Source organism: Calypte anna, chromosome 20 (assembly GCF_003957555.1).
Source record: "Calypte anna isolate BGI_N300 chromosome 20, bCalAnn1_v1.p, whole genome shotgun sequence".
Lineage (NCBI taxonomy): Eukaryota > Metazoa > Chordata > Aves > Apodiformes > Trochilidae > Calypte > Calypte anna.
In genome coordinates, this window is record NC_044265.1 from 14,036,864 (window position 1) to 14,050,674 (window position 13,811).

Below are 13,811 nucleotides of genomic sequence, written 5' to 3' on the forward strand. Positions count from 1 at the left end.
CAAAGGTGCTCAGCTCTGCCTGCATGCCCTGCCTGCACCCCATCGCTGCCACCCCTCCTGGGACAGAGAGCCCCGAGCTCCAGCATAGGGCAGGGTCAGCCCCTTCTCCGGCTGCTGGACCTGGCAGGATCCCCAGCAGCACCACAGCTGGAACCAGGAGAGCCCCAAACGAACCAGGAGAGCCCCAGACCTGCTCCGGGGTGGCCACAGCAAGGGCTGGGGGTCTCCCCCACGCCACCTGGGCACCCCCAGCAGCCGGGCTGCACTCTGTACCGAAAGAAAAAAAAGAAAAAGTGAATATAGTGCAAAGCAAAGGGAAGGAGGTTCCGGCGCTGCCGGGAGGCATCTCCGGAACCAGGAGTGGCTGAGGAGGGGCCAAGGGGGCAGACACCGCAGCTGGGGGGTGGGCCAGGGTCTGGCTCCCCCCGCCTCCCGCCCACAGCCAGAATTTGCCCTTGTAGGGCAGGACACACACCCGGGGGGTAACGCTGTGGCCTCCCCCAGCTCTCCGCATGGCCGGGTCGGCTCCTCGCCATCGTCTGCTCTGGCTCCAACGTCACCGGGCAAGCGACAGCAATGAGGGGTGAGCCCACCCGGCGGGGTGCACACCCAACCCCCCCTCCAGCCCGTAGCACCGTGCAGGGGTGTCCATCAGGTGGGGAGGGGTCACAGCGTGATGCTTGGGTGCCACATCCCGCATCACCACTTCCAGCAGCAGTCCTTACCCTCCTCCAGCACAGGGCAGAGAGGGGAGAGCACCCCCCAATGCACCCACAGACCCCCCAAGCATCCCCAGGGTCTGCATAACAAGCCGGGGCCGATGCCGAACCCCAGGGCAGCGGGGACACGCCGGGGCTTTACAATCAGCAGTCGGGTCCGTGGGAGGCGGTCCGGGGGGGTTCGGGGTGGGTGGGTGTCAGGGCTGAGCGCTGCCCCCGTGGCTGGCGACGGGGCGACAGCCGATCCTGCGGATGGAGTGGAGGGCGACGGTGCAGCAGCCCCGCAGCAGGGAGCTGATGTTGTAGATGGGCTGGTCCTGCCGGCGCTGCGAGCGGCACAGCCAGGCCACCGTGGGCACGGCCGGCACCACCACGGCCAGCAGATCCACGATGAAATGGCGGCTCCAGTAGCTCTTAGAAGGGGCGGCCTCGCAGCCCGGGGCCTCCGGAGCCATCGCCTCCTCCTCCGCCACGCAGGCGATGGCCACCGAGGGGCTGGCGCTGGGCGGCTGCCGCACCGCGGGGTTGCGGGTGGCCCCCGCCTCGGCCCCGGCGCTCGCCGTCGTGGCGTGGGGCTCGCCGGCCAGCAGGTCCGTGGCCCCGGTGGGGTTGGAGAACTCGGGGCCGGGGATGACGTCTTCCATTTCCGAGACCCAGGCGGAGGTGGGGCTGCCCAGGCTGCAAACCTGGGACTTCATCACCTTCTCCAGGATGGCGTCCAGGTCGGGCTGGCAGGGCACGAAGTCCGTCTGGATGGCGCGTTCCTGCATGCAGCTCGCCTGCACCCCCGCCTCCACGCCGCACCGCAGCCCCAGCAGCTTCTCGTAGGTGGAACTGGGGGGCAGGCGGGTGCCGGGCTCCCCCCCCGCCTCCAGTGGGTCCGTGTGGCCGGGAGCCTCCTCCGCCCCCGCGAAGCCGCTGTCAGCCCCCTCGTCCAGCGAGATGGTCTGCGAGCCCCCCACGTTGCGGTCCCCGGCGCCCTGGTCGCTCAGCTTGGTGTAGGTGGAGCTGCGGGTGAGGGACCGGGCTGGAGACCCCCCAGCCGACTCGCCAGCCCCCTCCTCCTTCTGTGCCCCGTTCTGCGCCACCTCCATGCTGTGCAGCAGCGTCTCCAGCTTCTTGTTCTGGATGTTGATGTCCACGAAATACTTCTGGAGCCCTTTGTCCTTCTCCAGCAGGTTGTTCTTCACCGTGTCGATGACCTGCTTCAGCTGCTTGATCTCCTTGCGGGCTTCCTTCAGCGCCAGCTGGGCTTCCACACGGTGACATTCCTCCTCGATCCAGTCCTCCTGCATCCGAGACAGTTGAGTCTTCAGGTCCTCGATCTCAGCATCCCTGTGAGAGATGGGGAGGGCACCACCACGGCACTGAGGGGGCTGCAGGACCACCTCTGTCCCCACCTGCCCCACACTGAGTTGGAGCATCCAGCAAAACCCACAACTGGGACCTAGGGATTGATCCGGGGGCTTGGGGACCCTTGGGAGGGATATTCAGGGGCCCTCAGGAGAGATGCTTGGGGACCCTAGGGAGTGATGTTCATCCCCTCCCTGGAGGGGCTGCAGAGCCCAGGGCTGTTTGGGGACAGGCAGGTGCCCCGGGAGGACACGTGGCAGCTGGCATGCCATGAAGGACGTGCCTAAGCCTGAGAGGAGCAGATGGGGATTAGCTACCCTCTGACGCTGAAATTCAGGAAAAAGCATGACAAAGACTTTACCAGGGGCTCAGGGGAGAGCACGGCCACCCCAGGTGGGACATGTGGGCTCCACAGACCCCAAACCCAAGAGCAGTGATGCTGGGTGCCCACGTGCTGGCAATGCCACTGCAGAGCCACAAACCTGGGCATGATTCCAAGGACAAGATGTGGCACTGTGGACAGAGGACCAGTCCCCAGCAGGAGCTGTCACCATGGGTGGTGATAGCTGGGACCCTTCTCAGCTTCTCTTGTGCTGGGGGGGGTGTCTGTGCCCGCTGCCCCCCCACTCACCTGTCCTGCAGCCTCTCCTGCGTGTCCTTCAGGCGAGCCTTGAGGTGCCGGATGCAAACCTCCTTCTGCTGCAGGGGTGTCAGGTACTGCTCGGGTGTGGGTGGCTTTATCCCATGGTTGTCACTGCAGAGGTTGTACTTGGACGAGCGCCTGCGGGGACACGGCTGTCACCCACCCACCGGGGCTGGTGCCGGCACGGGCACGGCAGAGGGGCCCCAAGGGATGCTCCTGGGGTGCAGGGGTTGCATCCCAAAGGAGCCCTGGGGGTGGGAGGAGCAGGGGGGGCTCCCAACCCTGCCAGTACTGCCCATGGTCTCTGAAGCCCTCTGCAGCCCACCCACCTTGGGTGGTGGGCCCATGAGCAGTGGGTGCTGAGGTCTCCATGTGCCCAGAGCAAGTTTTCTGGGGAATGACAGATGTGGATGGAGCCCTCTGGTGGGATCAGCCCCATCAGAGATGGAGTCAGAAAGTGGGTAGTGAGAGGATGTGGGATGGAGCAGGTCTGGAGCTGGTGGTTGACCTGCCTGTGGAATTCTGTAGCATCCATCACCTGCACCAAACTGGGACAGTGGCACGTCTGGACCCTTTTTGTGCCACCACTGGGGTGGATGAGGTGACATCTCTGGTCCAAAGCCCAGGGTGACATGGAGAGCAAGGGCTGGCCAAGGGAAGGGGACAGGGAGACACGCAGTGAGCTGTGCACAGCATGAGATGCTCCAGCATAGCACAGTGGGGTGCACCAGCACCCCTGGGCATGGCAGCAGGATGGTGGGGACTCTCTGCACATGGCAGCAGTCCTGAGCCCCTGTGTGTGGTGTCAGGCAGCCCAGCAGCACCAGTAACCTCCAGCCAGAGATATGAGCATCACACTGGGAGCAGCCAGGCAGGACCATGGCCTCAGGAGAGCCACCACTCCCTGCCATGGGGGGTGTGGGATGTTCCCAGCTCACGCTCAGGCCCCTGATGACAAGCCAGGCTGCTACCTCTCTTGCCAAACATCCAGCAGGCAGCAGGAGGGGATGGAAACGAAGCTCTTGTCCACCACGCCCTTGGTCCCAGAGGACCCCGGGTGTCCCTCGGGGTGCGGGAGCGGAGGGAGGGACACGTGCAGCGTGCAAGCCACAGCCACAGCAAGAAGGGAGGGGGTGCCAGGCTGGCAGGGAGGGCACAGGGAGGGCGAAGACACGACAACGGCGATGGAGGAAGATGGTGGGGGTCTTGGTGAGACACACCAGCAGCTCCTCTGGCTCCCCCAGCCACCAAGCACACAGCCTCGCTCCACTGGGCTCTGTCCTGCTGGGCACGGGCACCACGGGTGTCCCGGTCCCCACTGTCTGGGGGGCCACCCGGCAGCCACCCGGGGCCACGGGTGATGGGTTACCTTGGGGTGGGGCTGCTGTCGCTGCCCTTGTAGGAGCCCGAATTGCTGCTGCTGCTCAGCGAGGAGGTGCCGTAGGTGTCCCTCCCGGGGGGCGAGGGGCGCCTGGAGGCAGGGAGAAGAGGCTGTGTCTCAGGCCGAGTGGCTGAGGGCGCTGAAGACTTAAAGAAGGAGGCAAAGCCACTCCGTCCATAAAACCCGCGACTGCCAACCACCACACCGAGAACACACAAGACAAAAGGACAAAACAAACAGCAGGGATCAAAATGGCACGGACACGGGTGCAAAGGCAGGGCTTGGGGGGCAGGGGGGAGGGCTGCCCACCCGCTTTCCCCCCTCGGCGTGGCATCCCTGCACCCTGAGGATCAGGAGCCCCTGGGGAGCTCAAGCCACCCATTGCCAGCTCAGCACCCAGAGTGAGTCTTTGCCTTCTCTCTCTGCCTGGTGGCACAGTTCCTAAAATAACAGCGGCTCAGGGCGTGGAGATGTTTTGGGGGGAATAAACGCTTTCCCCCCCCACCTCCTCTTTTTCCTCTTTATCACTGCAGCTCAAGGAGCCTTTCCAAGGGCTCGCACACCTCCCAACTCACCCCAACCCCAACCTGCACCACTGCCCAGGATCCCCCCCCCTCACCCATCACCTGCCTTTGCCCGGGCGGACAGAGGGCTCGGTCCCGGCAGACGGACAGAGGGACGAGGGGTGCAGCGCTCGGGGGGCTGCGTGCACGGGCAGGGCAGCGCTGTGCGGTGGGCAGTGACATGCAAAGCCCCCCGAAAGCCGGGCTGGGGGGTTGGTGCTGCCAAGTGGGAGCTGGTGGTGGTGGTGGTGGTGGTGTAGGTGGGGCTCGTTCCCTCCAGTCAGAAGCAGCACCAGGCAGGCCCGGTGCCCGCCCAGTGCCGGGGGGCAGAGGCTGCAGCATATTCACCTTCGGGATCCGGTGGACGAGCGTCTGCTCCCCGGCAGAGACATCGCCGCGGGTCCCGGGGCGGGGGGAACTGCGGATTAAAAGCGACAGAGAGAGGAGGTGAAAGTAGGGGTCAGCCCCTCAGCCAGGGCAGCAGTTTAGACCCCGCTAAGGGGACAGATGTGAACTGCATCCCCTGCACATCTGGGCTGTGCCTCCCGCTGCCCAGGAACGCCGGGATGCTGCGTGCCCGGGGTCCTGCCCCAGCAGGGCAAGCTGCGGGCTGGGCACTTGCTTTTCTTTAATTAAGTCAGAATGCCCCGTTCATCAGTGACACCAGGTGAGGAGGAAAAGATCCCTGCGTGATGCGGCAGCAGCTGCTAATCCCTGGGGAAGCACAGAACCCATTTTCCTGTAAATAAATAGGCCAGATCCAGAGGCTTGTAGGAACTGGCAGGAGCTGCTGGAAGAGGCAGCAGTGGGGACATGAACTGCTGCAGTGGGGGGAGCTACAGAAAGCATCTGCTCAGCACCTCCATCCTGCCGAGCATCCCATGGGGCTGCTGGGATGCTCACGGGTGGCCAGGAATGCCCGGGCTGAGGGCACCCTGCAGGCTCCCTCCCCATCCCTGAGCACATTCCCGATGCTGGTATATTGTCCCAGATTTTAGCAGCTCCAGCCCAAAGCACCATGAGTGATGGGACCAGGCAGCTGATAATCAATCGATCTGGAAATGCCAAGTGCTGCTTGGCCCTGCTCCAGGATAAGGAGAGAAGTGGGAAAGGGGGGAGGCAGGAGAGGAGGGAGCAGGGACAGCTCCCCCCCGTGCAGCCTTCTGCATCTGCCACCCCAGGGCTATTTTTTGCCAGGCTGCCTCCTGCTTAATGCTCCAAGCTCACAAGGACCAGCCCAGGCCTCCCCTCTGCCCAGGATTTACCACTCCCAGCTCCCCAAACCAGGGCACGGAAGAGGCTGGAGAAGTGGAGCAGAGGAACAGCAGTGTGCAGCCATGGTGACCCGGGGAGGGGGCTGCCAGCATCCCCGGGATCCAGCGACCAGGCTCGGGGGGTCCTGCTGCTCCCCGCCGGGATGGATTTATCAGTGAAAGGCCTGGGCAGAGGGAGCTCTTCCAATATCTCCTGAGCCGACAGCCTGCGTGGCTGGGCGGCTGCGGGCTCTGCTAATGCAGCAGCGTGAATCAGCATCCAGCAGCAGAGCCGAGCGCGGCCCCGCACCGGTGGGAGCAGCCCCGGCAGCGCCATGCGGGGCTGCGGCACAGCCCGGCCTCCGGGGGTTAACTCCTCATGCCACGGGATCCTGCCCAAAGGTGCTCTCAGATTCGGGGGGCTTGGTGGTGTTTGGTTTGGTTTGATTTGGTTTGGTTTGGGTTTTTTTCCTGGGACATTCGCAGCCACAGCGGTTAACTCCTCGCTCTCCCGCAGCCCCAAGCCCCTGCCCTGGCCCGACACATCCTGGCGGTACCCGGCATTGCTGCTTCTCCTTTTCCTCAGCCTGCTCACCAAACCGCTCCGTTAACACCCGCCCACCCCAGCACCCGCAGCCGGATGCACCAGCATCCCCCAGAATCCAGGAGGCCTGGATTCAGCCTCACCCCTGGGAAGCTCAGTTCTTCCTCCCACTGCTGCAGACCGCTCTGGCACCCGTCCCAAGGCTTGATGCTTCTCCCAGCACCAGCAGGTTTAGGGATTAAGAAACCTTGGAGCAGCCCCGTGCTGCTGCTGCAGGGGGCTTGGCCAGGGGCTGCCAGAGGGCCCCAAAATCCTGTGGAGGTGGGAGCACCATCCTGCACCCTGCCCAGGTCCCCATCCCCAAAGGTGCTGGGCAACCAAGCTGCTCCAGGGGGGCTTGAGTTTAATCACCAGTAATAAATTATCACTGTCTTTACTCCCAAAGAATCACTGGGCCATTTTGGTCTCCCCAAAAGCTTTGCCATGCCCACAGCCCCACCACAGGCAGGCTGGGCAGATTTACCACCAAAGCACACACCTTCCCAGTTCATGGCTGTTTTGTGTCCTTGCACTCAGAATTACCGCTGTGGAATGGACCAGGATCTGCAGCAACAGTGCAAAGGGACCCTGACCACGAAAGCAAGAGGAAACCCAAGATTCCCTCACCACTCAAATATAAAAACCACCTAACTGTGGGGCAGGAGTCAGGGCAAAGCCTTGAGGGCAAGGAGGAAAGAAGAAATCTCATCAAAGCATGGGGGTAGGAAGCAAGCCAAGCTGGGAAGCAGAGGGGGGGGTCACTGCTTTGGGTCAGAAGCATCAGGGATATGGGGCAGAGGAGCTGCCCCAGCAAGACCCACCTGAAAAAGCAGCATGGGGGCAAAACACCAAAAATTAACATCAGGAACCTCAGTAGCAAGAGAGGAAACTCACAGAGCCAGAGGACAATGTGCCAGGCCAGTGATTCCCACAAGTCATGCAAAGGGTTGATGAGATCAAGCCAAGACTCCTGTGCCAGCTGAGACAGTGAAAGGGAGACAATTCCTTCACCTTATTTTTATCTTTGTAGAACAAGAAATGCATGGGACATCTTGCAGGACAGAGAAGAAATGCAGAAGAATCCTATTCTTGTGGGATGTTCCTGATGAAGACATTTTGTGCCCCAGGAGAGGGGACGTGTCCTCAGCCCAGGCTCTGGAAGGGACCCTGAGCAGCAATAACTTGGCCTCAGAAACAAGCCAGGAACTGAAACCGGGGACACAAACTGCAAGCCCTGATCCCCCCATTCAAAGAGTTCATCCCCACACTGTTAACCCATCCATAAGCCCAAAACACAACCCAGGGGCAGGCAGGATGCACATTGCCCTTTGCAAGGTCTAACGCTCCCTCCTGGAGCCACCCACAGCCAAACTCTGTGAACCTTCCAGCCCATCGTGGAACAGAAAGGCAGCTCCTGGAAAAACAAGAGCACAAAGCAGTGCTTATTCTGTGGAGCCAGCCTGGGGAATCCAGGCTGAATAAAAGTGCTGGCCCTTGGTAAGGAGACAGCCAGAGTCACCTCACAAAAAGCTGAAGCCCCCCAGGGTGGGATGGAGCACAGGGGGCACACGCAGAGGGACCCCTCCTCAGAAGCTCAGTGTGCCAGAGCTGCTCCCCCAGCACTTTCCTGCTGCTGTCAGCAGCTCCCAGCAGGGCTCAGGCAGCCACTGCCACACCACTAATGGCATCTGGCCCCCCCAGGCATGGCATGTATCCTGTCCCCAGCAGCACGGGTCACTCAACCTCAGCAAACCCCCCAAGGACAAGTCCACCACGCTGCCACCACCTGGGGTGGGTGATGCTGTGGGGGTCTGGGTGGGTCCCCAAGATCCTGCCAAGCCACAGAGGAGATCTGGGGCACCACAGCCCCACAGATCACACCACAATGATGACAGAAAGCCAGGCAGGTGACACAGGGGTGACAGAGCACCCCGAGGCTCCGCTAAGCACCCAGGGGAGCATTTCACCAAGAACTGCAGCATAACCAACATTTTGGGATTGCTGCCCCACAGAAACACCTCTTTGGCTTTAATGCCACCACATCCCCACACCGTGCCAGCGATGGAGGTGGGGCTGGAGAGGTATTGCTCCTCTTAAAAGCTTCCTGCATGGAAAACAAGGCCACAGGACACCCAAGAGACCCTCACCATTGGCTCAGTGATGATTTTTCAGCCCACTCCTCAGAGGCTTTGCCACTGTGGGCTCTCATTTCCCACGAGTCCCCCTCTTTGCTGGACTTCTGCAGAAGGCTCCAGCTCCAGCACTGGCCCAAGCAGCCCCTCCAGCCCCTCCTCTTCCCCAGGGAACACACGGAGAAGGTAGGAGAGCCGGTGGGTTTGTCTGGCAGCCCCAGCCCACAGCACGCACCCCCCCGGCCGCTGCTTTTCCCCGGATTTCTCGCTCACTGCTTCTTTTGTCAGGGATCCCACCACCCTGCCCGCTCCCGGATTCCCTTGTTTGCTTTGGCGCATCCGGCGTCAGGAACAATTTGCGAGGGTGGCACCGAGCCCAAGTGCCTCTGAGCGGCTGTACCGATTCCGCAGAATCCTCGGGAGAGGAACGGTGCCCTCCAGGCGGGTCCCTCCCCACCCGCCTGGGAGATTTCCAGCCTTCCAGGACTAACAAGATTAAAAGCAGAGGGCAACGAGGGGAGGGAAAGCACAGCTTTCTTCTCCCAGGGAACAAAAGAGGCTTCTGAGGACCACCCACCACCACCACCCCCCTCTCCTGCCTTTCTGACACGGGCCCTGCTTTTTCTTCACACTAAGAATATGCAAAGTGCTGACCAGGGCCAACACGCAGCAGCCTGGTGCAGGACTGAGCACTGCATCCCCCACACAGCAGCAAGGCCTGGATCAGTGTTTGAAAAGGGACTGGGATGCGGTTGGGTGGTGGTGGGAAGGGGCAGGATCTGGGAAGAGGGGTTCAGTGCCACGGGCACCATCACAGCTGCTGGAGGCAAACCAGGGCTGCCCAGAACCATGTCGGTGCTCCTCCTGCTGCCACCGGGGATGTTCTGAGAGCAGGGAGTGTCCAAGGGAGCAGTGAGATCTCCTGGGGCTGGGAAACCCAGCTCTGTTCCAGCAGAGATGGGCTCATCCTAAAGCAGGCAGAGCTTCTCCTGGGTCCTGGACAGAGGGAGATGCTCCAGTTCCAGACCAGAGCAAAGTGCTTGGGGCAAGAGCAGGGACAAAAGGCACAGAATGTTTATGCAACACCCCCAGAAAAATCAGTTTTGCTAAGAGCTGTTGTATCCCGTAATGAAGCACAGGAGCATCTCCTTTTATCCTCCTGTTTGTTACAAAATGCTGAGTTGACACCCGGAGATTAACAGGAAAACGGAGACCATTCAAAAAGATCGGGTTATGCAGCTCATCACTTTTCCAGCTGACCTGACTGCAGTGCCCAGCGGGGAGGGGGCAATTCTTGGCCCTGGTCAGCTAAAAAGAAGGTGCTGGACCAGAGGGAACAGGCTGGTCTCTTGCTGGGGCCTCTGGAGGAGAAGGGAAAATGGAAAGCAAAAAAAAGGGAAAAGAGGTCCACGACAGATGCTGTAGCAGCAGCTCAAAAGCAGCCACAAGATTAGGAGCAGGATACCCAGGACATGGCCCCTGCAGCTGTCCCCAGGGCTGGGAAGGTCAGGATGGCTGTGAGGTTACACCTGCAGTGACCTGTGAGCAGCACTGTCGGGATACAGAGGCAAAACCATGGAAGATAAATCCCGTTTCCAGCCGAGCAGCCCCTTCCCACAGAAAGGGGTCTCCCCTCTCTACCATCCACCTTGAAGGAAAAGATGGTGGTGAGGGAGGATGAACCAACGGCCTGTTCCAACCAACCTGCCAAAACCTCCAGCATCGGCCCCTCCTCGCCCCCTCCCCAGCCAGGGACCTCTGGGAATCAGGATTTGGACCTTCCCGCACAAGGTCACGGCAGGGCACACCCATTGCCGGGGGGGGGGGCAGGGATTTTATAAGCGCAGCAGCGGGTTCCTGTGCCGGGCCCGGCAGCGCTGACCTTGCGGGAGGAGAGGGAAGGAGCACCCGGCTCATCACCCAGCGCCGGGATTTTCCGTGGCCCTCCCGAGCCGGAGAGTTAAGCCATTAAATAATAAAACCTCAATTGCACAAAAGCTCCCGCAACGCCCCAGGGTGCCAGGAGAGACGTTTGGATGGTGCATGAGCAGATGCGGGTCCGGTGCATGCAGGGAGGGTCCGGTGCATGTGAGGGGGGTCTGGTGCATGCACTGCAGCTCTGAGGAGCATCGCGTGTGCCCGCTGCGTGCTGTGTGGGTTCGGTGCCCGTGATGCAGGGCCGGTGGTGCATGATGTGTGTCTGGGTGCATGCAGCATGGGGCTGGTGAGCGTGACAAGGCTCTGGTGCGTGGCACGAGGGTCCGGTGCATGCAATGCGTGTGTGCGCTGCGGGCTTGACGTGTGACCCCGCCCCAAGCATCCCCTGTCCTTTGGCCCCTTCCCTCACCCCCCGATGTGGAGCGGCTCTGGCAACCCCGTTGTGCGTCCCTCTTCCCCCCTGCTCCCCCCTCCCGGAGCCCGCAGCCACAAAGGGCTGAGTCACGGTGGCCGCGGGGTCCCGTCGCCCCCCGCCCGCCCCCCGCTCACCTTTGCGGGGCCCCGCCGATGTCCGGGGGCGGCGGCGGCGCCGGCGGGGGGGGGGCTCAGCGACCTGGCAAGGAAGGGAGAGAACGCGGGGTGAGCGGGGGCTGCGCGGGGCACCCTCACGACCCCCAACCCCCCACCCTCGCCCATCCCTGCTCCTTCACCTGCGCCGGCCTCCATGGGTGCGGGGGGCGGCCGGGGAGCGCGGCGGCGGACGGAGGGATGGAGAGATGGAGGGATGGAGGCAGGGAGGGAGGGATGAGCCTCGCAGCTGCGTAATTTACCTCCCTCCTCTGCGCTCTTAAAGCGACGGCGGCGGCGCGGGTGACACGCCCCCCCCGCCGGGTTTCCCCCCGTTTCTATGGCAACTCCTCTCTGCCCGGGCGCAGCGCCCCCCAAAAAACCCCAAAAGCGGGTCTGGGAGGTCCCTTCCCCCTCGGTGCTCCCGGGCCCGGCGGAGGGTCGCGTTTGGCTCCTCTCCCCGCATAACCCCGCAAGAGGAAGGGGGGAGCCGGGGCAGCCCCCTCGCTGCGACCCTTGGAGCTTCCCCTCCGCCTCCCTTCCCACCGCTGTGATTTTCACCCAACTAACTCCCGAATTCGGAGGACCCCGGCGCGCCTAATTAATGACTCACATTTATTAAGCGAAATACATCAATAAATAAATAAACAAATAAAGATCGTCGCCGTCCGATTTTCAGTCCTTCCGGGTGAGCCCGGTGGTGGCAGCACCCAGCGAAAACCAGCAGGGAGCGGGGGGCCGGGTGGGTGCTGGTCACCCCCTGCGGGACTCAGCCGGTCACTCGTGGGGTTGCTCCCTGCACCCCTCCTGCTGGAGGGATCGAGTTTGACCTTCCCAGGTTATTTAATGAGGGAAGGTCTCAGGTGAGGCACCCACCGGGAGCCACCACGCCCTGTGCTGTGGCCCATGTGGGGAGCACTTGGGCTTCAGCTCCAGCTCTGCTGGGGTCACCAGTGGGGACATCACTCTGGAGGAGCATTTGGGGGGTGCAAATGTGTCCACACCTCAGCCTGGCTGGAGCAGGACCCGCTCCTGGTTTGCTTTAAGCCTGTCCCCTGCCTTAGGAACTCCTGGTTTGGTTTAAGGCTGTCCCCTGCCTCAGGAACTCCTGGGTTGGTTTAAGGCTGCCCCCTGTCTCAGGAACTCCTGGTTTGGTTTAAGGCTGTCCCCTGCCTCAGGAACTCCTGCCTCAGCACCTCACTGTGCTTCCCCTGCCCTCCCTGCAGCTCCCCCCTGGGTATCTCACGAGTCTTCCTTCAGGACTATTTCCTAAGAGATTTGTACTTCATTAATTCTGATACACAGACTATTTTCTATATATATATATATATATATATATATATATATATATATATCTTGCCTCTGATCTCTTCCTGCCCGCCTCCAGCCTTCTTTTGTCTCCCTCTTTCCTGGTGAATCCAAGGCACAGCCTCTCTCCTTGAAAGGAAAATTAACGAGTTTCCGCGCCTGCTGCCGCCGGAGCGGCTCTTGCCGTGTGGCAGTGGCAGACACCAGTGCAGGCACTGAGGTGCAGAGTCATCCCCCATGGTTTTGGGGGGAAAACCAAGGATTTCTCCTCCCCTCCCAGGCCTGCAGTGCTCAGCTTCCCAAGCCCCACCTGGCACAGCACCCAGACCCCCCCTGAGCAGGGGCTCCGTGGTGTTAGGGGAGCAAGGGAGAGGTTTTCACTCCCGAGACTCCAAAAGCCCTTCCTCAGCCTGGAGGGATGCTCAGCTCTGGAACAGAACTGCCAGGCCTGGCCAAAAGGGGAGAGGGAAGCCAGCAGCTCCCAGCTACAGCCTGTGCTGGGAGAGCATCACTCCTCTTCTCCTCAGAAAAGGAAAATACCATTTATTTTTGAGAAAATGCAAAGTTTTTTCACCAAAAAGGGTCACTTTTCTCACACACCCAGAAAAGCAACTCCTCAGAGAACAGTGGCAAAGGCAGGCTGCTCAAGGATTACTTATTTTATCAAGTATTCTTGTGTGAAAAAAGGAAAATCAACTGCAATCACCCCCAGAGCCTGCCAACCCCAACTCCTGCCAGCACAGGGCCACCTGCTATTTTAAAGCATTTTTGCCCTGAGCAGAACCCTCAAAATCCACCCCTCACCTTCCCTAAACCCTGCACACACAATAAACCAACACCCCACTGGCAGGACATGAAGCACCAGGGTGCAACTGAGGTGAGGGAGTCTCATTCAGCCTTTCAGGTGTTGAGAGGATTGCCAAAAACACCAACTCTGAGCAGGCAAACACAAAGGAAAGCTTTGGCAGCTGCAGGTTTGATCCTTCAGAACAAACACCACCGAGCAAAGGAAACCTCATCTTATGATTTTTATTGATTTCCTATTAAGAGATGTCAGCACTGGAGGGCTGAGCACACACAGCTCCCCCCTGCCTCACAGGTCTGAGGCAACTGAAACACACTGCCTTTACCAAATGGCAGTAAAAAGCCTTAAAACATATCATCAATTAGCTGAGAGAGGGAAGAACTAATAATATTTCAGTTTAACATCTTTTTTTTTTTTTTTTAAATAGGTCTGCACACAAATAAAAGGGTTAGAGTTTAAATAAATGTGCTCCATGACATCTAAACCTTCAGGGTTTCTAGGAAAGAGGATTTCTATCTGAAGCTCTTCTAAGGGTGGCTTCACTTCCCTCTCAACACAGGAAACCT

At 60.6% G+C, this 13,811-nt stretch overlaps 1 protein-coding gene across 1 annotated transcript; it reads right to left on the reverse strand.

Moving 5' to 3' along the window:
- Nucleotides 1–916: 916 nt before the first annotated feature.
- SNPH (syntaphilin) lies at nucleotides 917–11,140 on the reverse strand. The gene is made up of 5 exons (XM_030463302.1): nucleotides 11,115–11,140; nucleotides 5,008–5,077; nucleotides 4,085–4,285; nucleotides 2,704–2,853; nucleotides 917–2,054 (listed from the first exon to the last, which is right to left on the reverse strand). The coding sequence occupies exons 2-5, from the start codon at nucleotides 5,049–5,051 to the stop codon at nucleotides 917–919; spliced, it is 1,533 nt and encodes a 510-aa protein (XP_030319162.1). The 5' UTR covers nucleotides 5,052–5,077; nucleotides 11,115–11,140.
- Between the last annotated feature and the right edge of the window lie 2,671 nt (nucleotides 11,141–13,811).